Source organism: Streptopelia decaocto (assembly GCF_964273445.1).
Source record: "Streptopelia decaocto genome assembly, chromosome: 3".
Classification (NCBI taxonomy): domain Eukaryota; kingdom Metazoa; phylum Chordata; class Aves; order Columbiformes; family Columbidae; genus Streptopelia; species Streptopelia decaocto.
Genome location: NC_138656.1, coordinates 35,899,590 through 35,925,337, shown reverse-complemented (window position 1 = coordinate 35,925,337; position 25,748 = coordinate 35,899,590). Strand labels below are relative to the sequence as shown.

The 25,748-nt window shown below is 43.1% G+C and overlaps 2 protein-coding genes across 10 annotated transcripts in view; one reads left to right on the top strand and one right to left on the bottom strand.

Moving 5' to 3' along the window:
• The window catches only part of VIT (vitrin), a 54,128-nt gene extending 39,762 nt beyond the window's left edge, over positions 1-14,366 (top strand). For 5 of the 6 annotated variants that reach the window (XM_082049983.1, XM_082049982.1, XM_082049980.1 and 2 more), the window contains 6 exons: positions 4,055-4,117; positions 6,839-6,986; positions 7,181-7,284; positions 7,796-8,022; positions 10,027-10,540; positions 11,164-14,366. In XM_082049983.1, the coding sequence (XP_081906109.1) occupies positions 4,055-4,117; positions 6,839-6,986; positions 7,181-7,284; positions 7,796-8,022; positions 10,027-10,540; positions 11,164-11,342 (1,235 nt within the window). In that variant the 3' untranslated portion in view covers positions 11,343-14,366. The remainder of the gene's footprint in view (positions 1-4,054; positions 4,118-6,838; positions 6,987-7,180; positions 7,285-7,795; positions 8,023-10,026; positions 10,541-11,163) is intronic. The other variant, XM_082049981.1, reaches the window with a different exon arrangement.
• Positions 14,367-16,768: 2,402 nt separating this feature from the next.
• STRN (striatin) overlaps positions 16,769-25,748 on the bottom strand; it is a 71,909-nt gene continuing 62,929 nt past the window's right edge. For all 4 annotated transcript variants that reach the window (XM_082049559.1, XM_082049560.1, XM_082049561.1 and 1 more), the window contains one exon: positions 16,769-25,715. In XM_082049559.1, coding sequence (XP_081905685.1) covers positions 25,546-25,715 — 170 coding nt within the window. In that variant the 3' untranslated portion in view covers positions 16,769-25,545. The remainder of the gene's footprint in view (positions 25,716-25,748) is intronic.

Sequence of the window (25,748 nt, the reverse complement as noted above, 5' to 3'; positions counted from 1 at the left end):
TATTTGGTGGGTGACCTTGTTGTTATACTAAGCACAAATCAGCTAGCTGACCTACAACCTTCAAGAACTGATAATTGCATTGGCAAATAGAAATGAAAAGTGCTGCATCACCTACACTTGGGTTTTCCATACCAACAAAGCTAATGTCAGTTGTATTCCCGGCTAAGAAATATGGATTTTTATTGGATGCAGATAAATGCACGAGGCAGATAACTATGAATTATCTACCCTATACAATTTAACTGCTAAAATGAATGGCACATGTTAATATCTAATTTCACTACAGTGTTAAATCCACCTACTTTCTGTTCTGCAAATAAGGCGAGTGTGGGGAACTGCACATTTGGGATAGCAAGCTGGCACATGTGAGGTATGTGGTGCACAGGCTGTGGGACAAAGCATGTCTTTGGTCTATTACTAAGGAACTGTTATGGGCCCATGGAATTAAAGCCTGTACTGGAACATACAAAGTCAGGAGGACAAGCCACCAACTGTTTCAGGTTTTAAAGAAAAAAAACCCACAATCATTCTCATCCATGTGCCTGACAGAGAGGCTACATAGAAGTCCAAGCTATTGCTTCCTTTCTCTTTCTCTCCCTCATGTCACCAATAACTTCTGCATCAGATAAAACCACCATAAGCCAGCACTGCCAGCAGAAAGAGCCGTTGTGCCTCCAGCCACCCTCTGCCCAGGCACCTGCGTGGCCAGGGCTAAGCTCTGTCAGTGGGCTGGTGCAGCCCACCATTAGCCTTGTGCTTTCTTCAGAGTTTTAACTGCGTTCTTTCCCCTTTCTCATTGCATCTCATCGAGACCAGGCAGGCACAGGGGCTGGTGGTGGGGCAGGAGCAGGTGGGAGGGTGCCTGGCCAGAACAGGGCAGTGAGGCTGGTTTGAGCAGTGAGGCTGGTTTGCACCACCTGAAAGTGTCTGTGGGACTGTGCCTGCAGGCATTTATACACAGGCAAAGCAAGGGCAAAGTGGGGGCATTGCCAAATCATACTGATGAGATTTTCCTCTCCTGGGTTTGGGAGGCCATGGCTGCTGGTGGAGCATCAGGGTCACCAGACGCAAGTACACAGCCCAGCCTCAGCCTGCAAGAAACATTTGGTCCTGTGGCCTCTTCATTCAAAGTGCCCTCCTGTAGTGCCCACTGCCTTTGCCTGGCTGCTGAACTGCCTTCCTCTGCATTTATCCAAGGAGGAGCCATCAACACACACCAGCCTAAGCCCGAAGTTTAGCCTCTGCCTCTAAGGCTGTCCTGTTTCCCCTCCCTGCACTGCTGATGCTTCCACCTCACGGTGACAGTGCCTCCCCAGGTCACACTCATGTCTTTCCACATCTGCAGCTGATGGGTTTGCTCTCATCAAGTATTTTCAGTTAAAATACTCCTCAGTCACCCACATCCCACAGTGCCTAACACAGCAGAGGGTTTAGCTCTCAGGAGCACCTGTACAGGATTTGCTTTGTGTCCTTCCTCAGGCAGATTTCATCCCTGGCAGCAAGACTTTTGGGTCTGAGACAGAAGTGTTTGCTACAGCCGATGTCACTGGACAGAGCTGCTTTGCATCTGTTCCAAAACCATCACTTTTCCTCAGTCGAGAGCCAGTGCCCAGCCTCAGACAGCACTGCCCAGCATCACCTGGCTGCCTCCCCCCACTGATGTTCCCCCCATCCAAATAGGTCTCCTGTAGGCAAGCACATACCCCCAGGAGCCCTGTCCCCTGCTACTTGCTTGGGAGCTTGTCCCAGGTGTGCAGAAGAAGGGCAAGACGAGGCACAAACCAAAAACATGCTCGACAATAGCTCCAGGTGGGAAGGATGAAGCCAGCTGGAGCCTGGCTCCCCAGCCCACCTTCCAACAGGGCCAGCCTGCTCTGGCAGGAGGGGGCTGGCTCTTCTAACTGGGGGGAGTGAGGCTTTTCTGGCACAAGAGCCCATGTTGGGATGGGTGGAGAGCCCCATCCCCTGACCAAAAAGTATCTGCTCCAAAGCCTGGGTAGGAGCGCAGGGAGATGTGCCAGGGCTGTGGGCATCGCAGGGCGCCAAGTGTGTGGTGACAAAAAGTAACACCAGCCAGAGAAATTCTCAAACAAAACACACAAAGAAATCACTAGCTCTTGCCATAAACAAAGTAGAGCTAATCTTTGTGTCCTTTACCTATTTCGTTCATTCACAACCACATGGGCTCCTGCACAAAGTCAAGCCCAGCACTCCAGCTAGCTTACTGTCCCTTGCCTAGACAGGCAACAGCAGATGCCTGGGGACAAGCAAAGCAGAGGGAAACCACATAGTGCTGCTGTTAATGGGTCTGTTTAGTCCCTGCAGTAGAAACTTTCTTCACTGGCAGCTGAATTAAAAACAAACAAACAAAAAAACAACATGAGAAGCCAAAGCAACATTTCTATCCTGTAAGGATGTTGTAGTGTGCTATAGCCACCCAGCGTGGGACCAGGCATCAGGCCAGCTTTGCATTAGGCACTGCATACTCAGACTTAATACAAACTTGGCCATGACCCAAAACTATGTGTAGCTTTCAGCATGCGGGTGTAAGGACTCAAGGTAGTTGTATTTGCCCCTTATGAGGGGTGGATCATTAGACATAAATGGAATAGAAATAGGAGTAGTGATGGAGGGAGATAGAGCTGGTATTTCCCCCCATTTTCTTGGCTGTTTTCTGCATTATTATGGCATGATCATTAATATCTTCAGAAGCAAGCCGAGGTGGTACATGGTCTCAGAACTGTTACACCTCCCATCATATTTAGGTGGTGACCTTCACTGATGTCCTTTTGCCGCCTGCGTTCTTTACATACACTGATGCCCTCATGCTTCGCTTGCTGGTGGCTGGCTGGCTGCTGTGGAGAGACAAGCTCTGTGGCACCTAGTAATTTCTCATCTTTTTTCTATATTAAGCTCATGCTTTCTAAAGTTACCTTTTTACTGTCTCTCTGAAGTGTGCAGTCTTTCTTTGACTTATTTGGTGATGAAGATTTAAGGAAGCCTTCCTCCTCCTTTTTTTTTGTAAAAGTTAATATGCATTTACAAACATAAGCCATTCTGCTATTATTTTCAACAACTGCTTCATTAGTGAGTATTGGTTTGGGGCTTGCCTGATCACTGCGGTCTCTTCTGAGGATTATCCCAGCTAAATTCCCTTAATCTTGCCTTCCTGTAGTGAAAAGAAACAGCTCCTTGCCCTTTCTTGGGAGGGAGATCCTATACTGTGGGAGACTCTCACCAGACATTCAAGTCATGAGTAAGTTTAGCATTTTCAAACCTTCTGATGCCAGCCTGATGATGCCCTGTAAGTCAATGCATCTCATAACAAGATATTCATGTTGCCAGGGCTACTACCATCCAAATACCTCAGTTGGGACTTCAGCTAAAACTTACCAGTGATCCATGAGACTGTTTCCCATGACTGGACTGTAGCTTCATGCCACCATTTACCCTGTTTCTTTTGTGCTTTCCAAAACAACCCAGCCCTTTCGGAGCACCTGAAGATCTGTGGCTTGCATTACATTGCAGCCCCAGCTGTAACATGGTGGGGGTGAGTCGCTGCCGGTGCCTTCCTCTCCAGACAGAAATGTGCTAAATCTGTCACTTATCTGCTTCAGATGTGCAACCCATTGTAAAGCACAGGTGAAGCATGATGAGCAAGCAGTGGAGCAGTGCTGGTTCTCTCAGAGGCAAAGTGCTGGGAGGTTACCACCCCACACCATGGCCACCAGCCTCTGCACCTGAGGAACCCTCTACTTGTGCATGCTGCTCTCAAGCCCTTGCAGTGAAGGGATTGACTCACAAAGAGGAGTCAAAGTTGGTGCTTGGAGAGATTTTGGTGGCACTTCTAGAAATGCCTCCACTCTTGTTTTATACTAGAAGTGACACAGGTAAAAAAGGTAAGCTCCAAGGATGTGCTCCCCATCCTTGTTTTCCCTCCCAAGTCAATCCTCAGGCCAGGGGGAACTCTGTAGCCACCCCATTGCCTGCTTCCTTCCAGAGCAAGGGCAGCCACCAAGCACACACCGACAGAGCCTTTCCTTCCTCTCTCTAGGCTTCAGTTCAAAGGAAAAATTGAATCCGAAGCCGCTGGAGTCCACCTCCCAGGGGAACCCAAGTACGTACTTCAGAATTAATTTTATAATTAAGCAATATCATTTTATTAATTACACATTGCTAGAATGCATTCAAATTAAATAGCAAAATGTAAGTTTTCAAGAAAGCCAGAGAAACTCAAGGAACACGTTTTTCCCTTGCAGAGGAACAGTGATCGCTCCCCACTGGCCCCTCTCATACACATAACTGGTTTCTGCTTCTACAGGGGAGGAAATAACAGCCAAGATTTCTCTTACCTGGGTGGGGAGATGGTGGCTCCTCACCGCTGCCTCTTCCCAGATGGTATCAGCTCCACGTTCCTGGGGTGCAGAGCTTCGCTCAGGGACTTCAATGGTGGAGGACAGCAAACCAATGTGTTGCGGCCAGGGTTAGACGAGCGAGCCCCGCTGACCAAAGCAGGCTCCTGTAGCTGTGCTGAGTGTGGGCACCCTTCCCACCGCAGTGGGTGGGAAGGAAAGAAACCACCTGAGAAAGGGACCCAGCGCCTGCCACAGCAAAGAGAGAGGGGAGCATGGAGGATCCCTCCGTCCGGGGGTGGAGGTGTAGGGTCCCTGCTTGGAAATCTTCTACAGCCCTTTATAATTAAGTCAGATTTTCCCATTAACTCATCTTTAGATGGGGCCCAGAGTAGAAGGTGAAAGAGAGAGCAAGCTCTGAGTGGAGAGATGGGGTCGTCTGACGCCTCCTCATGGGAAGCTGACCTGGAGAGGGGGCTTCGCCCTCCCACCAGTGCCTGGGTCCTCTCTTGCCCATCCTCCAGCAGCTGAATGCCGTCTCTCACAGAATTGGCATTTCAAGGACTCTTTACATTAACTACTGAACTGAATGTCTGCACATTCCCAGGCACTGCTCCTAATACTTAAAAGTATTTATTCCCCCTATCAAAGATGTCAAATACACCTAAAACTGATACAGAAGTAAGGGAAAGAAGAAGAAAATTGGGAGCATTTGCCCTACAGACCCCATTGCACTGGAGGAAAGCAGAGTTCAGTGTAACAGAGACGGAGGCAAGCACAGCTGTGTTTCCAGCAGCTAAACTGAGATAAAGCACACCAGAATCAAAACTCTCATCCTGCTGATACCTCTAGGACCATAAAAGCTATAATTCAGATCTTGCCTCCTTGCAAATCAGAAAGCACTCAGCTCCCTCCAGAGCACCTTTCGGCTGTGCCCTTGCAGAGTTCCACTGATGTCCCAGCACCAAAATACTCCTGCTGTCTGAATCCTCCCCAGAAATTAAGTCTGTGTGTAAGAGTATGTAAATCTTTGCATGCCCAGACCCTGCTGTCTAACAAACTCCCATTTTCCACATATAGACTGCATGGTGTAGCTCCCTTTAAAGGACAGGAAATTCAGGAAAACTTGGCCGTTAATTGAGGTATTATTTGTTGTGGGTTCCTGGCCTTGCCTCATGATATGCTGTGAACGAACACGGTTCTCAGTCACGCTTCTATAATTCAGCATTATTAAAATTAGAAAAACAGACAGCTACGGGGGAAAAAATTGAAGGTAATGAGATGGGAGACAGTTGCATAAGCCAGTAAGAACAATCAGCGCTTTGTAGCCTTCGGGCTACCTAATGATTAAAACACACTATTTTGGACAGTCTGATTGATAGGAGACATCATCGGGGGGAAATCAAGAGATGAGGATGACCCGGACACCAGAGGGGGAAAATGTTAATTAGCGCTCTAGTTAAGCCACGTTTTGATCCGCTCCTGGTCACAGTCCAACCAATGAATGTTTTACCACTAACTTGCAGAGAAGTAAAAGCAGGCCAGCAGTGATGAAGACAACATTCACAGAAGGACAAAGGTTAGGTTCATCTGTTTAATTAGAAGGAAGAGAGTGTCTGGGTGCAGGCATAGATTTTCTAGAATATTGCTTTCATCCCAGAGAGCCAACACACAACAGCACACTGCTGCTGCTGTGCACACAGGTAGATGCCTACAGCCACATGTGAAAAGAGCCCCCACTCAGTCCAAATGCACCAAACAAAATCATCATCCCTGATCTTAGCTCCAGACCAGAATGCAACTGCTGAACACTTCTCATTCAGAAGCACAGTGTTGCCAGGACTGCTGTCAGCAGTTCCTCAGAGACCCCACAATGTCCTTTGCCCCAGGGTGCATCCTGGGCATCAGGGAACTGAGCCTTCCCTCCCTTCTGAACAGCACTAACATCACATGTGAAGACCTGTTCCTGTTATGTCTATCATACTAATTAAGCCCATAAAACTGTAACCAAGGAAATCCCTGCAGCCTGTGCTCTGCAGGCAGACAGAATTCAAAATCCAAGGGTCTCGGCTGTCTTTACAAACTTTCTCCACCCCTGGGCTGAGAATAAAGTGGGCTGAGCCCAATCCGCATCTCCGAGGACACAGGACATAAGCCAGCTCACTCCTGCACAGCCAACCTCTCCTCCACAGCCCCCAAACACAGTGCTCCCAGACCGAAACCTGGGGGCAGCTTCTTGCACTCTTGTCACCTAGCTAGGCTTGGATGTTGTGTGGGAGAAAGTCACATGAAGGACCATATGTACCAATAAGCAGGACAGACTTGAGCCCCCAGCTGTAACCTGGCTTTGTCAAAGGCTTTTTGTAGAGCTTGCTCAGCAGGACAAGTCACTGGATGCAGACTTTTTTAGGCCTTTGCTCCTCATGGGAAGCACAGCTATCAGAAAGGACCAAAAATATTTTCCATGGTTCTGTGTCTCTCCTCAGATTGCAAGGTTGATTTGTCCTTCTTGATGGATGGGAGCTGGAGCATCGGTAAACGTCGCTTTCAGCTCCAGAAGCAGTTCCTTGGTAACGTGGCTCAAGCCCTTGGCATCAGCAGTGCTGGTCCTCTGATGGGCATCATTCAGTATGGGTAAGAGCTTCTTGTGCAGCTGCTCCCATTGCCGTGGGGCACAACTGCACACTCTGGCAGCTGTAGGTCTGCAGCTGACCTGTGCTCAAGGTCTCACTCCAACTCACACCCAGGAAGCACAAACAGGTCCTACAGTGTTTGTATTTTTGCATGTGAAGTGAAAAACTGACAATGGCTTTCATTTCTCCTTTTAGTGATGACCCTTCCACCGAATTTAACTTAAAAACATATGTCAACTCCAAGGATGTAAGAAATGCCATTGAGAAAATCGCACAGAAAGGTGGACTTTCCAATGTTGGTAGGTGATGGGCTGTTTGCACGTCCTCAGCTCAGGGACAGCTCCAGAGCTTGGGCTGTGGTGATCCCACACCTCCTCGCTGGGTACAGGGGCTGTGACTGAATGGTGCTCAGCGCTAGGGCAGGGCTGCGGGGGGAACTGTTCCCACCGTGACCTGTCTGCGTTAGTCCAGGGTGCTGTGAGTCCACCACAAGTGGACAGGACTTACCTTTCTCCTCACAGGGAGGTCCCACCAACATGTTGGGGACCCTTGCTAACCCAGCTTGTCACCGACAGCCCGTCTGGGGCATGGTGAGGGGGTGGATATGGTTTGGCACACCTGTGCAGGAGGGCCCAGGAGGAACTGGCACCAACAGCAGTGACCTCCCCTCCTGCTCACAGTCGCAGAAACAGCTTTCCCCAGCTCTCAGCAGGGCTCCAGCACTTGAGTCAACCCTCTGCCTCTGTGAGATACTATCAGGCAGAGTGCTTCAAGGCCTGTAACTCATCCTCAACTCCTCTTTTATTCCAGGGAAGGCACTTTCTTTTGTCAACAAAAACTTCTTTTTGGATGCTAATGGTAACCGAGGTGGAGCACCCAACGTGGTTGTGGTGATGGTGGACGGGTGGCCAACAGACAGAGTGGAGGAGGCCTCCAGGCTGGCCAGAGAATCAGGGATCAACATTTTCTTTGTCACTATTGAAGCAGCTGCTGAAAGTGAGAAGCAGAATGTTATCGAACCAAATTTTGTGGACAAGGTACTTACTGGGCTGGGCTCTGACTCTACATCTTCCAAGCTATTTCATTAAGGCTTTTCCCGTTCCTTCTTACCACTCATGGTTATTTCTTGTCCTGCTCATACTGTCTTGAGGTCTCCCATATGAAGAGCCAGGCAGAAATGCTGAAGTCAGAAATGGGATGAAGTCAGTAAAGTTATGGTTTGAGGTGCAACATGGAGCAAGTGGCATTTTACTGACTAAACATTGGCACAAACCTGCAGTTGTATTGAGACGGGACATTTTCTAAATATGCAGTACCGTTGCAAAGCACAATTGTGGCCTGAGCTTTCCACAAGCCTCCTGCTGCACATCTCCCACTTTGCAAAGGCTGAGGAGCCCTGTCAACCTAATGTCAGTGTTGCCTTTACAGGCAGGTCCCATACACGCAAATGTTGGGATATCCCAAGGCAGGCACATTGCAGTTGTTCAGCTATACTGGATAACTCAAACATTTTGTTTCCACTGTTGGTCTGACCTGAGTTATTTTTCTGTTGTTTGTTTCTGCTGCTATGGACTTCACGGTATCTCTCAGAAAAAGAGTAAATCCCTGCCATCTGCAGGGAACAAAAAAAAAAAAGTAGTGCAAGCCTTGAATGGTTTGTATCTGGCATTAACAGTAGCTGCCTGTTCAACAGTGCTTCAGGGCAAGCTGGCACCCAGTTAGGGCAGGAGGGATCTACCAAGTGCCAGACCAGGCTGGGCTCCGGAAGCAGACTTGAGTTATCGGTTACTTTCAGAAAACAGATTGCCATCTGAACCACATCACTCTGCCATTAAATAATCTCCCGTGAGTTTCAGAGCTGCTCCAGAGAGCTGCTTCGTCTCCGGTCAGCATTTAATTGGATTGTAGTCTCATTTGCATTTAAGGTTTTTAAAAGGGCAAAGCTACACTGAGTCTCTGCAAACTTGCCAGGGACACAGCAGAAAGGCGAGTGGGGTCAGAATAGGAAGGGGAAAAGGGAACGGTGACTTGATACTGCTGCATCGTAACGCTAAAATAGCAGCAAGACAGTAAGAGCAAATGAGAGCAGGACATGGCAAGAAGCCCAGGCTGGTGGGAACCATAACTCCCTTGGAGCTGTTGGGCTTTATGGAAGTCAAGACCAGGCACCAAGAAAACAGTGCCTCAGTCTTTTAAAACACACAGAGACACACCAAAGTTGACAGATAAAGGCTGGCTTAACAAAATATTCTTACCCAGAGATCCGAGGCATTAGCATTTAAAAGGCACTAAAGCCAAGGACAACTTGATCCAGCCTGTCCCCACCATCCTGCTGACTTCTCCCACTCCCTCTTCTATGCCACCCCTTCTCCTGACCCACACTCACTCGACTCCCAACTAATCCTATAGAAGCCTCCCACACATCCACTCCCTACAAATATTCAGTTATAAAAGTTAATGATTTTTCTTTTTACTGTTTGGCAGAACCAGCACAATGGGAAATCCTGTGGGCTTTTTGCATTTTCACTAAAATTGCCTGGGTTCTTTTCTCCTTAGAAGGGTATAAGCCAAGGATAAGCCAACTTCAGTCCAAGGTTTTAAGTTCAAGATAGTAGGGTTTGTCAGCCGGCAAAACTTTCCTTGTTGCCCTAAATGTCAGGAGCTGAAGTTGCCACCTGGCAAACACACAGGCTCCCATAATGCCCACTGGAGCCACACTAACAGCAGCTCTGTGATTTGGGTGCTTTTTCTGCAAACAATCTAACTCATCTAAAAAAGCTTGACAGGTGGCAAACTTGCTTATTACATTTCTTTCACTACTATAATATCAGCTCCAACCCACAGCTTAAAAAAATGGGGGGGGCGGGGGCGGGCAGGAAAACTGTCTTGTTAGACAAGTGTCTGTGATGTTACACTGACGTCATTTCCCAGGGAATCAGCATTGCTATTTCCAGGAGTCTATATTTACAATTTAGATACACAGCCCAGCTGAAACAGGCGGGCTGAATTTCTGTTGCATTCATCCTTGTGTTGCGTTGCAGGCCGTGTGCAGGACAAATGGTTTCTACTCCATCAATGTGCCCAGTTGGTTCAGCCTCCACAAGGTGGTCCAGCCCTTGGTGAAGCGGGTCTGCGACACCGATCGGCTGGTTTGCAGCAAGACGTGCCTCAATTCGGCCGACATCGGCTTTGTCATCGACGGCTCCAGCAGCGTCGGCACCAGCAACTTCCGCACCGTTCTCCAGTTTGTAGCCAATATCAGCAAGGAGTTTGAGATTTCGGACACCGACACCCGCATCGGAGCAGTTCAGTACACCTACGAGCAACGGCTGGAGTTCAGCTTTGACAAGTACAGCACGAAGCAGGATGTGCTGAGCGCTATCAAGAGGATCAGTTACTGGAGCGGCGGGACCAGCACGGGAGCAGCCATCAGCTACGCCTCCGAGCAGCTGTTCAGCAAATCCAAACCCAACAAGAGAAAGATCATGATTCTCATTACAGATGGCAGGTCTTACGACGATGTCAGAGTGCCGGCCATGGCAGCTCACCAAAATGGTAAGCCCTTCTATTGCTGCCTGCTCTCCCTACATGCCTCGTTATTTATCCAGGTCAGAGAAATGCAGTTTGCTACGATTTGAAGGCACTGGATGAAGCTTTATAAAGGAAGAGTTGTGCCTCACTCTGGGCTCTCATTGAGCTATAACAAGACCAGCATCTGCTTAATAGCTGAATGAGGAACTTAAACAAACAACAACAAAAACCCCATAAATCTGGCAAAATGCAGCTATGTCTAGGAGATCTCAGGGGATTTCTACTGTCTTAGCAACACATGAAGCCTCCTTTGGCTTTCCAGTCAGGACAGTCACACATCTTCCAACATAATTATAAGACATTTGCATTGGAACAATAACCTGTTGTTCAGTTGCCTCTTGTTCAGATACGGAGCAGAAGCTTTACTATTTTTTAAACCTTTTTGCTCTTGGCAAAAGGTACTTGCAAGGCACAATCTAGGCCCTTTCTGCAAATTTGAAAATACCATTTTTATTCAGAGACAGAGCACTGCAACTCACTGCCCACATTTTTCTGGCCTGGCAACTACCTTTGCAATATTGGTCTTAAATCAAATTTAATGCAATGACAACTTTTATGCTCATTGTAAACTCTGGGTTTCTTTCCAGGAGTTATAGCTTACTCCGTTGGAGTTGCTTGGGCAGCCCAAGATGAACTGGAAGCCATTGCGACAGACCCCGACAAGGAACATGCCTTCTTCGTGGATGAATTTGACAACCTCTACCGCTTTGTTAATCAGCTCATCCAAAACATTTGCACAGAATTTAATTCCCAGCCACGGAACTGATGGACTCAGCAAGGCAGGACCCTCGAGCACTGCACACACCAAGTGCCACAGGCAAAACGTCGGCCCTCAGTTCAAGAAATAGTGGAGGTGTTTTTCTCTGGTTCTTTCCGCTCAACAAGGTTGATCGCAGCTCTGTCCCTATGCATGATAATGCTCTGTGTAGACTGTTGTTTTTTTGGTTTTTGTTTTTTATCCCCTCTCTGCATTCAGGCTGCAATAACTCTGATTTGGATGGATAGCAAAAGAGGCAGAAAACATGGAGGAAATAACTGGAGCTATTTGAAAAGCTGCTTCTGTCATAGAGCCCCGGCTTGTCTAATTCCCACCTTTGGGCACAGGCACACACAAGTTCCTTAAAACATACCACCTGCTTCCTGAAGTGGCCAGGTCCCTCCAGGGAGCAGCCACGCTGCTCAGCCACTGTGGCAGAAGCCCCTCTGCGTGGCATTGCCCACCAGATGACACTCACGTCAGGGCTGAAATACCAGTCACTTTTTTGGGGGAAACAGGATTCAGATTTGAGTACGTTCTCAAAAGCAGGCACTCTCTCCATACAGCTGTTTTGCCAGCAAGATAAGCTTCAGCTAGTGTAAATTAAAGCATTGAGATTTATCCAAACCCAGAGACTGGAAAGCAAGTGAGAGGAGCAAGTCAAGCTGTGGGACTCTACAACCATTTGACAACCCCAGTAAAGCCCCAAATCCACAAAGCGGCCAACAGGCAACTGGAATCTAGTGTCCTACAGTACTACATCATCATTTGATTTTGGTAAGTGTCTCATCCCCTTAGCTCTCTTGCTCTGTTCTCATGTGGCTCAAGGCCTGCAGGAGAGTTGCCAGGACAGAGGTGACTCTTTGAGAAAAATGGCGGGTTTAAACTGCTCACAATTGCAAAAGCATTTGAGACCTGCTGCTCTACCGTTAAACCACAGCTCAGAAGCGTTTACAGCAGTCTCTAGTGTGAGGAGAGCTATTCAAGAGCCATTAACAAGATTTAATTTAAGGGCAAATTATCTGAACTTCTGCTCTACACTGGGAAAAGCAGCATTTTGAGAATTTACAGATGCCCTCTCCCAAATCTGGGACTGACTGCCATTTTATGGATTTATTTCAAAATGAACCTACTACAGCTCTGAATTATTCAAACAACACAGTTGTTCCTTAAGTGAAGAGATAGCCATATCACTGGTCAGTAGGGGAAGAGTGACATGTTATTATAAGAAAGTCAAAAGAATTGCACTTTATTTAGGAAGCAACAGTTGTTGGCTATGTTTCCATCCAGTACAATTTAAGAAAACATGTTCATTAAGCAAAGTTATCAAAGGAAAGGAATAGAGTTGCAGAGCCAATAAAAATGTGTGTGTTCATGCACCTTACGGCAAACAAAGCCACACCACGTCATGTTTGTGGAACTAACAGGAAATGGAAAGCAATTAAAACTCAAATTTCACATCTTGCACACAAACCAGGCTTCTAATGGCATTTATAGTTTCAATGACCATGACCCAGGATGTCTATTGTCCACATAAAAATGTTAATTGAAGTAAATCGCCATAAGGAAGAGTCCTTTCTGTCAGTGAAAGCCCAATCTTTTAAATTGTTATGTTTAGAAATACGACACAAGTAGATAAAAAATTACCAATTATGTAACCATAATGTAAATTAATGAGAATGGCAGTTTCTGCATGATCTCCCTGGTATGGTAACACAAGCCAGGCTGGGGTCCTCTCAAGAGCTGTCCTGGATGAAAACAGTGGTTCTACACAGGGAAGGTTCAGATCTTCCTCCCAGAAGAAACAGTTCCAGCTTTAATAATGCTATCCAGAGAGAAGACACCGGACACTGCCAGCTTCCAAAAAAAGCAAAACAAAGACGTAAAATATACATGTACACAGAGCTTTTAGCATTCATCTGTGCCACTGCGCTTCCACAGCAGTATCATCTTGGCTTGAAAAAAGTAAAGATTAAGCATAGAGAGTGAGGTAGAAGCAGTGCAACCCCTGACGCCCCCATCTCCTGACCCACCTCCCTCACTACTGTTCTGCAGAAAGCATCTTTCTCTGTCGACAAGGCACATTACACAGGCTGGACAAAATTAAAATGAATAAACTGAATTTACTATGGACTTCATTTCAGACACCAGATTTATTGTCTGGAAAACCTGTTTTCTTGAGGTTTAATTTGGGGGTCTCTGAGAAGAAGGCCTAAGTCTTACTTTTTAGCAACTCTTAATATCGTGGTTTAATTTTTGATGCAACAGCTTACCATCACATACTGTTTTCCATGCCATACTTTCGCAAAAAGGGAAGACTGCAGAGACTCACCATTTTACTCGTGCTCTGCTGAAACCACAGCAAAACAGTAGAGACATTACGAGCAGTTAGAGCTACACGGGTTCTTTAGGATATGCATTTTAATTTCTTCCAAAATCTTAAACTTCCAGCAATAACAGTAAGCTTTCAAATGCTCTTTTACAGGCAAGTTGCACAGCTATCTTCTGTGTCGAGCATTTATAAAGGGCACTTCAAGGTTTGTTGCTGGTTAAATGGTTTATCTTACATTTATAGAACTATAGCCCTCAGCTGACAATGTGCTTTTTTATTAACTTCTCAGGATGACTTTGAAATTGTTGGATCTCAAAGGGCAAGTGGTTTAATGTCTATCTGATTCTCATCTCAACTTAGATGTCCTACTCATAAACACTGTAAACTTGAGCATAAGCCTCAAAACTTTTAAGAAAATACCCTTCCATTAACAAGCGTGGAACAGCACAGAACACAGTCCTCGTAACCATTACCTTTCATAACAATCAAACTACTTGCCATCTAATAAGGTCTCTAAATATTGTTTTTTGAAAAAAACCAAGATAACTTCCATCTAAGTCTTCATAAATGTTTGAGGGGGTATATTTGTTTGAAGAAAGCAGCAGAACTCCTTCTGTAACATATACAAGCTATTTTGAGCTTATCAATACAAGTTGCTGTATCTTTTGCAATAAAATTGTCCCAAAGGCATATGTAATAAATGTCTCATTTGTAGTTAAAAAATAAAGACCAAATATGGTCCATGCCATTTTAGTTTCTGAGATGCCACTGAGGTTCTTACTAGATTACAGAAGATCTAGCAAGGTTGGTAAAGCCCCAGGTGTTTCAATGTCATCCTTTTACATGCTCAGCTGAAAAAAAGGCCTAGGAGTGAGCTAGCAGGGGAAGGATCACCAAGTTACCTATCAGAGGAATCAGCCGTTGAAGCAGAGCCTAATGGCCAAAAGGCATGAAAATCATATCTACTTTTCCAAGTCTGCAAGATCACGTATTTGGAACCAGACTTCTTTTGGAAGCTGGAAAAAAAAAATAACAGTGTTTACACACTTTCTAAATGCAGGGCTGAATCAGAGAGGATCTAGATGTCCAGATGCTTCATGCTGGGCCACTTAGTTTCCGATGCCTGACCAGCGCAGTAGAACCTGTGTCTGGCTGAGGCATCCAAAATCAATACAGGCATTCACACTCTGGAAGACTTGGGGGAGCTCTATGGCAGTATCTCTTGCCTTTAACTCCAGCATTAGCTACTTACGTTCTGGGTGAACAACCAAAGATCAAAGTTCAGCCATCACGTCAGAGAGATGTAACTCCAAGCCCTGTTTCCCAGCAGTATCTTACCTTGCTGGCCCAGAGGCAAGATACTCAGCACCTCTGTTGTCACTGTGCCACTCTGCGGTGTTTGCCCTCTTGCTCCTCAGGTGTTGCTGCTTTCGTGGGTTTCCCCATGGCAGCTGCTGAATTTTGCTTTTCTCATCGGCAGGCAGATGATCTTCCCCTTCCTCCTTGTGTTCCTTCCCCCAGGGCTCTCCAGCACACAAGGGGAACTGTTCCAGGACCAGTGCAATTTAAGTGTCCTTAATGGTTTTAACACCCTATCTGTAAACCCCATAGAAAATTATCCACGTTATCTACTTGGCAAATCAAAGCAAGCTGCAAATATAAATATTACCCAGACACCAAACACTAAGTCAGTCTTCTGTGGTATACACACCTTAAATTACTTCATGGTTGAACAAAGTCACTCTCTATCATTCTTCCAGTTATTTTTCTCTGCTCATCAGCAACATTACAGAAAAAACTTGATCCCTTTTCTTTCCCATTCCCATCTCAGTTTGAGAAGTCTTAGATTTCTCAAAGGCCATCTACATTTGCTAAATCACCTACATATTGAAAACATTGCAAGTGTACATCTATATAGCTGAGTGCCTCAAATTCCTGAAAAGCAGTCTTTTTTTTCCTTGTTAAAAACTTACACTGGGGGGGTATCACAGGTTTTAGCACTGCATCAGCTACTTCACCTGTAATCAGCTGCCAGTCACACTGAATGGCAAGAGACACAAGGGCTATTTTCCTTAACACCAGTTTAACCCTTTCTCCGATTTCTAATAAAAACTCTGACAATGAAGTTCAAGAACTCCAGTACTCACTCATGGAAATTATCTAAGCACAAATGATAGCTAAAAGTTTCACCATACAGAGAGAAATATGCTCACTTTTCTCACACTCAAACCATCATGTGGCCATGTCTTGTTCATAGGCGAAGCCATAAGGCTGCTAAGAAAGGCCTCCCACGTGGGAAGGTCACCCCTACATTGTGAAATCTTCCTTCTCTCTGCCTCAGGAATCTTCTGCTGACCCTCTCTGGAGGCAGAACAGCAGGGTGAGAATGCAATTATATTCTCATTTCATAAAGTAATTCCTTCTTTCCTGTAAGAAGCGAAGATGGGTAGGACTAAATCAGGAGGGTTATTTTACCTACCATGGAGAGGAGATGAGAACTTCACTTATCCCACCCTACAAGCATAGAAAAAACAGGTTGGACTTGCTAACAAGTTGTTCTGCTCAGTTCTGTGTAGGTTCCTGTACCACCCCCTCACCAGTGCCATTCTGAGCCTCTTCCCGTAGCAACACGACTGCCATCTGTGGTGTGTGGTTTGCTCTCCCTCATCCCCTCCCCAGGGGCAGAACCATGTGCTTATTTTTATGTTAAATGAATGTTCTCCCTGGGAAGTGCACCATGTCTCACCGGGATCAAGGCACCGCTGAGAGATCAGCTCCTGCACAACAGCACCGTGCCCACCCTGCACATCTGCTCCCCTCATGAAGACACAGGGGACTTGGTGCATGAAAGACATAGGATGCCAGCAGTGACAAGACCACAGAGCTGTACAAAACCAAGACATATGGAGAAATGAAAAAAATGAGACGCTACTGAGAACGGTAACACTTTGCACAGCTCGAGAGGAAGTTCACGTGAAGTTTCCTCACGTCCCTCCAAATGCACGTCTGCTTCTCCTAGTCTGAGCGCACATCCCCCTCCCAGTGCACGCTCCAAGACCACGCATCTTGTGATAAAACACAGAATTATGAACACAACACAAAATGTTGAAAAATAGTATTTATTAGCACCCAATTTACATAAGTATATGGTACAAATGACACTTACTTGCTGCCGTAACATTAAATAAAGCTGCTCTGAAAAACCATTGCTTTTTTCTGGAAGTCCATGTGATTTTGCTCAGCACAGACGGCGGGTACAGCACACAGCTACCCCACTGCACTACTGTCATACCAACACTAACACCTGCAAGGTTACCTCAACATCGGCTCATTTGAAACTGCACACTAACATAAGCAGATCTATATAAATTTAATGACAAAATATTGACTTGATGTATCCAGGCAAGTGAATGCAGCTTTAAATATAACCTATCCAAGAAGTTTCACAAAATAGGAATTGCAGTGAAAAGGAGAAAATTCAGGGCTGCAATTGAAAAGCTCAAAAATATACTGGCGTATTTCAAAATAATCTCCCTCTGAATCTTCTGGTTTTGCCATTTTAAATGCTTATCCAGGATTTTAAAATATTGAATTTTAGTAAGAAGTTTAATATTGTTTGAAGAATCATTTTCATTTAAAGCAAAAATGTATATTTTTTACAATAAATGCTTATCAAATCTTTGGAGAACTAATCACTTTTTCACTTTTCTCATGTCACATGATTAAGAAGCCTTTCTAAAATCATGAAATACATGACATTTATGGATCCTGACTCCCAAGAAAACAATTTCCTTTCACAAGTTAGAAAACAGACTTTCTCACTGAAATTGACATTCACTTTTGTACGACAGTAGCACATAAACAAGGTAATTCGGTGGTACTGAAATTCTGACACAGCTTCATACTGAGCCATACACAAACTGACAAGCAGCCTATTCCTCAACTAGTGGGTCTTTCTCATTTGGATCTACCATTTTGCAAGACACTTGAAGCCCAACATTGTTTCAAAGTAGTCATTCAAAACTGGCGTGCAAAATCATAACTTCAGCGTAATTCTGAAGGAGAGTCTTAATTTCCTTTAGGTGTTTACACATCAGTCACAGTAGCCTTTTTGTATCAACTATCTGTCATGGAAGTGACCCAAAAAAGAAGAGGAGCAACTGTAATTACTAACATTTAAGTGGTTATCACCTGTGGTATTTTCTCCAAAAGAGAACTGTCAGGTAAATCTAAGTTCAATAGTTATTCTTGAAGAGACAGAAAAATAAAAGTATATTAACAGTAAAAAAAAAAATAAAAAAAAAATCACACTATGCTGCATAAAGCAAATAAATTTGTCTGGATGTTTTTTTTTTTTAACCTGACAGCTTCTTTTCAAAGAAATCAATTGAAGATAGTTACACAAAATATGATGCAGGTAGTTGATATGCTGACAAATGTCAACAGAAATCTTACAGCAACAATGGTCTTCTTATCACAGACCTTCTCCTACAAGTTGTTTCAGATGCATGATTCACGGAAAATATAGCACAGGACTGCTTCTCAGTCTGTTTGGGCTATACAGATACAAGAAATTATTATCTAATGTGCTCAGTTTGCATTTCCAGAAAAAGTGCTACCACATATGACACAGTGTTCAAAACCTATGTATGTTTGTAAATGGCTGACTGCAAGGAAACACTTCTAGGAGTCATACATCTGAAAACAAGCTACATTCAAAAAGCACTACCTCGATGACAGGAAGAATAAAAAAATAAATTCTTAATGGAAAAATATTAGCTTGAACTCCATCGTTCATCCCTTATACAATGTTTTTGGCTGCTTTTAGTAAGAACTCCAAAAATAATGAAAATATTTGGTTTGGCAACAAGTTATCCCTTCCCTTTTGGAATAGTACAAATCCAGCTGCGTAAATCTTTTCTCAGTGTCCCAGTTTAATACACTGGTGTGAGGATCAAGGGCATCTTGGAATAGCAAGGAAGTAATTTTGGGAGCCTGCAATTCAAACAGAGGGAATGCAAGTAGACTGGGCTTGAGGACCGTGTCCACACAAAGCTCTGAGCAGCTTAAAAACCACATGTGCAGGGATGGTTTACACATGGGTGTGATCTTCCAGGATCACAACATGGCTTGTCAACATGAGCGGGGCGAAACTAGTTTAACACACAACACCAAACCCCAGACCTAATCTGGAAGATAGCTGGGCTAAAAAGCACTTCTATTAAATGCCTTTCTAGTTCAGCCATAGTTTGGATTTTGTCATCCAGCAATAAATCTCTTCTGACAATGAACCAGCCGAGATCAACAAACTGTAGTACTGAACTGGATTTACACTTTCTGTAGTGGAATTCAGATTCTCAAAAACATCTTATACAGCACTTCCTAAGTTTCCACAACAGACAACAAAGCAGCAAAATGAAGTCAGCAGGCAGAGTAACTCAGTAGAGTTAAATGAACTGGAAATAAAGAGGTACAAATCAGCCTTTTGATGGTGGGAGGGGCAGGGCTGAAGCGGAAACCCCACCACTGTTCAAAAAACACCCAAAGAGAAAAATCAATAGCCCTTTATGAAATTGACCCTGCAATGACAGTACACTGCAGATGCAATTTTCAAATCCTTGGAAAATATAGCCTGAAGGAGGATTTAAGTGGGAAGATAAAAATCAGATATCAAAAAGACAGATAACCTGCACAACAGGTACGTTCATTAGCACAGGCAGAGACATAATTTTAAAGGTGTTACGTCCCACCATCCCCCCTCCTGGGATGAGTCCCACCAGCCGAACAAGAGCACTTGCCCGGGCAAGGACGATTTACAGAGAGGTCACCCTCGTCGTCCCCGCTACCCCCCGCCTCCCCAGGTGTTTGTTCCTTTGCTCTCTTGTATGTGACACTATCTGTTACAATATGGGTTATTTCTTGTAAAACACTCCCTATATAACTGGATGGATTAAGACTGTGGTTTTCATCAGGTTCTCTGCTGCTCAGTAGAAACATTGCAGAGGTTTCGAACACAAGTTATGGCCCATGCATTTCAGTCATGGTGTTTGTCTCTAAGCTTGAAGACACCAATGATGAAAGATTTAAAACTAGTCACCTATTGTAACCCTCTTCAACCAAATACATTATCAGATTTAGATAAAATATTCTCAAAGCTTTCATGTCCTTATGGAAAAAGAGAGCTCCCTGCAACATTTGAGTAGTTTTTTCAGGGAAAACTTTGCTTCCCCTCTGTGAGTCAATACTAAGAGCTATGCTGTGCAACCCTACAATGCCCACCAACAGCAGATGCACAAGAAAACTCAATTTACCATGTCAAAGATTGCAACATCTTATACAAACCAATTCATCATATATAAGTGGTTTACTATCATATTCTGATTTCTTAATTCTTAACAGTGTATCCAAAACAATTTCCACTAAGCAGCCACAAATTTCAGAATCTTTTAAAATTCTAGATTATAAGCAGCATCATGTCTTCTCAGTTGTTTCCATCAATCTTATCAGCTCACCCATTGACAAGCTGAAAGACATATATGCTAAGTGACTCACAAATTACCTGGAAGCGGGGGGAGGGGGGGAGGTGGGAGATAGAAACAAGCCTAAAATTCTACTCTGCTTCCAAAATGTTGTGGTTTTGGTAAAATTCTAACAGACATCATGAGACAAAGTCTTAGTCCTGCAATCCTGTTTTTAAAGAAATGTTTATCTGGAAGCAAAGGAGTAGTCCCACTACGGTGTCTGAGGAACTTAGCTTCACATAACTGTGTCCCCAACATGAAGACTATCTATGTCAGCAGAAGAGTAAGCTCTCTTCTTAGACTTAAGTAATCAGCTATTACAAATCTCTTGCCGTGTCCTCATCTAAAGTGACATAGTTTTGCAATCTGAACCATCTCCACCTTGTGCTTTGACATAAAAGTGCATAATTTGGAATCTGGATATATACTAGATTTTATCCTTCATACGACCTGCAACCAACGGACAAATTAATAAATCTAAGGAATCACTATGGAAAAGGCTCCCTAAACTTGCTACGCTAACCTTTTAATGTCTTCCTCTGTGATACCATTGGGCTTAACTCCACACTGCTCCCCAGCCCAGTTCTCCAGAGATGACACCAGTCACATGGAGGACACATCGGTTCCATCCATCCCCTAGAGAGTTCAGCACATGGTCTCCCTGCTTCCCTTGCTGTGCAGCACACAATCCAAATGACCACTGCCCACAGCTCTGCAAAGTAAAAATACAAATAATCTAATATGCAGATACTCTCACACTGCAGAAATTACTCAGACTGCAAACCTGATGCTTCAGCAAAGACGACTCCAAGGACAAGACTGCTGTAGTCTCTTGCACAGGCATAACCACAATGGCTGCATTTTCTTCCTTAACTAAACCTATATTACTAGGTTTTATGAGGTGTACTAGGTATTTCACACAGGGGTCAAGCAGGCTCCTTAGGACAGTCTGCAAAGACACTGCCAAAGCACAGCCTGCAAATGCTTCCACATACACATCTTGAAATGCATTAAAAAAACTTGAAAACTTGCTTATCTGATAGTTATACCCGCTTTTTAACTTTTTGTTTCCTTTAGGATGGAACAACACTTCTGCCAATCAAACATTGCTCAAACGACACATCAGTTTATGGAAATTGCTGCTCCCCAAAATTACATTGTTAAAACATAAGGAAGGGGGTGAGGAAAGGGGGCACATCTGTGATCAAACACGTGTATGGAAAAAGGTGGTGTAACTATGTCCTTTATCTCTTACACATTTATTCAAAAGGACAAGTTTCTGGTTACTTTAAGTTCACAACTGCAAAATGGTGTCGCATGACCTAATCACAAAGCTGTGTGGTGAACATCACACACTTAATCAAATACATTACATATGGGACTGCTTTAACATAACATTATTTGAAAACATATGGCCTAAAAAATAACCCACAGTACGTGGCATATAGTTCTACAGGCTTCTTGATAATAACATATTTTATCAAAATAAAGATGAGTAAGATCCCAAAAATATTCATCAAGTGACTTTCTTACAGGTAATAAAATCTTTTACAGGGTATGTCAAAAGTTTTCGCTTTGAGGCATAAAAATAAATGCAGACACTAGGATTTTATAAGAGTGAAGAAAATGTTTTCCACAATAGAATTATATCTAGAGCTTCTCCCAGGCTACTCCAAATCATTTTGTGCAAGCATTTAGTTAACTGAATCAAACATGTGAAAGCAAACAGCACAGTGAAGTAAATTAGAAATAAAAATGAGAGTACTTAAACCTAGCAGACCAATTTTCAACATATGGAAAGACTGAAAATTCTTCCATTAAATTAGTTAGTAAAACCAAAATCAGCAGCACAGGCTAACATGCACACAAAATTAAATGAGTTAGCCATTAAAAAAAATGTACCATGTAAATTATATATGGGAAAAATAGTAATGGTAAAATGCCATATACCGATGTTGCACAAAAATGCTTTTTTGCAAGAACAAGCCTTAGGTCCAGTTTTGTTTCCATCTTCAACAGATGTGTGCATCACATTCATGAAAGCTACCAATTACATTGAACCCAGAAGAACTGCACATAAAAGGGAAAAAATAATTTACTGCCCTCAGAGATCCGAAGTTCAAAGCTTATAAAACCAAGGATCATAATGCAATGGGAATTAAGCATCTAGCTGCAAAAGAATCATAACAACATACTGAAAGAAGAAACTTCAGAAGCAACAATGCTCAAAGTTATTTCAAACAGTTGTCAGAAATAAAGAAATATTATTTGGGTTTGTGAGACACCAGCCGGAAGACCAAACATTTGGTCTTCCCATACAAAAGCATCACATTAGGGAGGAACAAACTAACCAAACAAAAACTACACTTAACAGATGACCTTCGGACTAGGTCAAACAAATCATGGACATGGAATGGAGGTGTGGGCACCAAGATATAAAGAAATGAGCTAAAAACCTGCAAACAAAGTTGTGTAAAAAAAGCAGACTAAAAAACAACTTGAAGAAAGTGGAAGTGACTGGAAATACAGAGCTAGAACCAGTACATGCAGCTTCCAAATTACAAAGATGATGAGGAATATGCAAAATGGCACAAAACATGGCTTGGGATACTGGCATGAAGTTATAAAAAAGAACTACTAAATATCATGTCAAATCCTCCTGTCAGTGAGACATAATCATTGAAATAATCTTCGAAAGGAAGCCAAATTGTTTAGAACATATATAAAACCTCACTGGCCAAGACAACATTAAAATGTACAAGTCTACAACCTTGCTTTAGCAAGCAGATGGACTAGATAACCTAAATAATTTTTTCATCCCTAACTCCTATGATGATGTTCAGAAGATCTGACAGGCTCATGCACAATACCCTGCAGTCCTACAAATATGTGAGCAAGTACAGTAAAAAGACATTGACATCAATTATGAAGACCAGCACAAAAATATATATACTCCACAACCTCTTTGTAAGGCTACATTTGTTTTGTTTTGTTTTTTAAAGGCACCTCATCCTCTAGCTATTGCCAGCTTTTTAAAAAAATCACTTTTCAGTTTGAGCAAGAGCTCACTAGTGAGAAGGAAACATCTTTCAATTCACATTTGAACGGCCACTTCTTACATTCCAATTGTAATCAGAATGACAGTCTTTAAAAACAAGCATGCTGGCCTATTAGCTTTATGTACAGCAATTTAAACAACTGTAACTACATATTGTATTGTGTAAGCAAAAGCACAACATTCATTTCATACTCACACCATTATCCTTTGTATACACAAACTCAACAGAACTCTTAATACTAAAACATTAAAATGCACCCATGAAGTCTTCCCTTACTAGACACATTTAATACATGTTTACAATATATATACACATATATAATATACATAACTTTTAGAATTTTTCAAATAAATCTTTGTAATTTCCTCTTCAAAAAGCAATAAAATGACACTGAAAGAATGAGTCAAGTACACAGAACTCTCACAAAGTTGAATGCTCAGTTTTGCAGCCAAGTTTCCCCCTTTCCGTCATAAACAAAACACTTTATAAAAACTAAATAATCTGAATTACTATTGTAGTCATCTGTTTCATGGTAAAAGTTCTAATCTTATCTATGGAAATATATTGCATATCAATATCATGAAGTGACATATCTGAATATTCTGAGCAATTAAAGTATTCCAGGATATTTTAGCAGTAAATATAATGTGTTTCAGGCTCAAACAGCACAGATCAACCTTTTATTCTAAATAATATAGTTGATTTAAACTCTGAGATCAGCTTCAAATGTGGTCCCATCCCCAAACACCACTCTAAAAACAACACAGTCAAACCCTTTCCTGATATCTTTCAATGATTCCTTTTTAAAAAGTGTCAGTTTAAATAAAGATAAAGATTTATTTATCGTTTTCCAGTCTTAACCTCAGCCTGATATGTGGAAGAGCTGCACTGCATTCTTTACTACTCACATCAGCATCAGAAATCATCTCCTGCAGAAATTCTGCCTTCCATTCCCATTAGAGGAAAACACCAGCTTCAGGCTTATGAGCAGAAATAACTCTGATGATGACACATAATAGAAAAGAATCCACTCCCCTTCCCTTAAGAAGGGATAAAAAGACTAAAAGATCAGATTAAAAGTTATTTGTCATTCAAATCAACAGAGAAGCCCTGAATAGATAAACAAAGCACATCTGTTGAGTAATTACAAGAAGCACTCATTCTTCAGGTAACCTAATCAATGGCACGATACACCCAGTAAAGTGGACAAGTTTCAAGTTCCACAAATGGTGAAGCTGGGAAATACCTCTAGAAGTAGCAGAATGTCTCAAACTGATGGAACTTCGTATAGTCACCACATATTGCAGTAGTAGGACTCATACAAAGCATTTGGTATAGGTTGAATTGTCAAAAGAAGCATGTCACTTTTATCTTTAATGCCCAGAATGATACCCTTTTTAGCAGGAATAGAAAAAGGAGGTGAATGTTTGATAGTTAAATTGTAGGAGAGCTTATGTGGAAATCTTTCTGATATTTTCCGGTGCCAGATCTCCAAGAATAAACAGCATTATAAATCTGAATAAGTTAAATCTGCTACTACAGTATATACAGACTGCTTCAGCCTGTCGTTAATTGGGACTAGACTAAAGGCTCAGCTTCTAGCCACACGCTAATACAGTTTTTAAAAAAATTATATAATTTTTTTTTTGCAAACTAAATATTTGCTGTATAACACAGAAGATGTAACAAAAAACTTTACTGCATTTTAATTTATGTTAGTAATTTGCTTTCCTTTAATTGCATTTATCTTAGGCTAGCAGCCAGGTGGCTGAGATTAACTATCCGCTACTGCTCTCTGAACAAGATCTACATTATTAATACCAAAGGGATGACAAAGTGCCTCCCACATGACACAGTAATGAGCATGTGAACTGTCACTTTTTCCAGGTGATTTAAGTACATTAAGATTCCTCAACGAGAAGCATCCTAGAAGTTTCCCTCTTGTCCTAGTCCCTGATGCAATTAGACCCCTTCTTTCCAGTACTCCATTTTATTAACAGAGAATACATAGACCTAGTTTCACCCAAGGCCTGCCTGGACGAAAATTCACACCCTCTGAAATAAAAGCATTTCTTTTGTTTTTTAACTACCAGAAACTGAGAGTTTCCAAGCTCTCAGCACCAGCTGAGCTCACAGAAATCAGAACAAATGTCAATTTAGAAAACAGCACCCTGCAAAACTAAACACTTACAAACATTCTCTGAATTACACGGCAGGATAAGAAGACACATGCCCTCCTCTTCTCTTTTGTGCAGCTGGTTAAATATATACAAAGCTAGAGTTGAAAGGGAAGCACTCTGTCATACGAACACTTTAGCCAGGGCATCTGCTCCTGCACTGGCAATATAACATTTGGAGGGGTGGAATGCCACATCATGAATGGACTCATCAAATTTTTTGCGATGAGCAGTAAATTCTTGGATGCAGGTCTTGCTTTCAAGATTCCACAAGCGAATCGAACAGTCATGACCTAAAGAAAGGGGAAACAGTTGTCTTTATAATT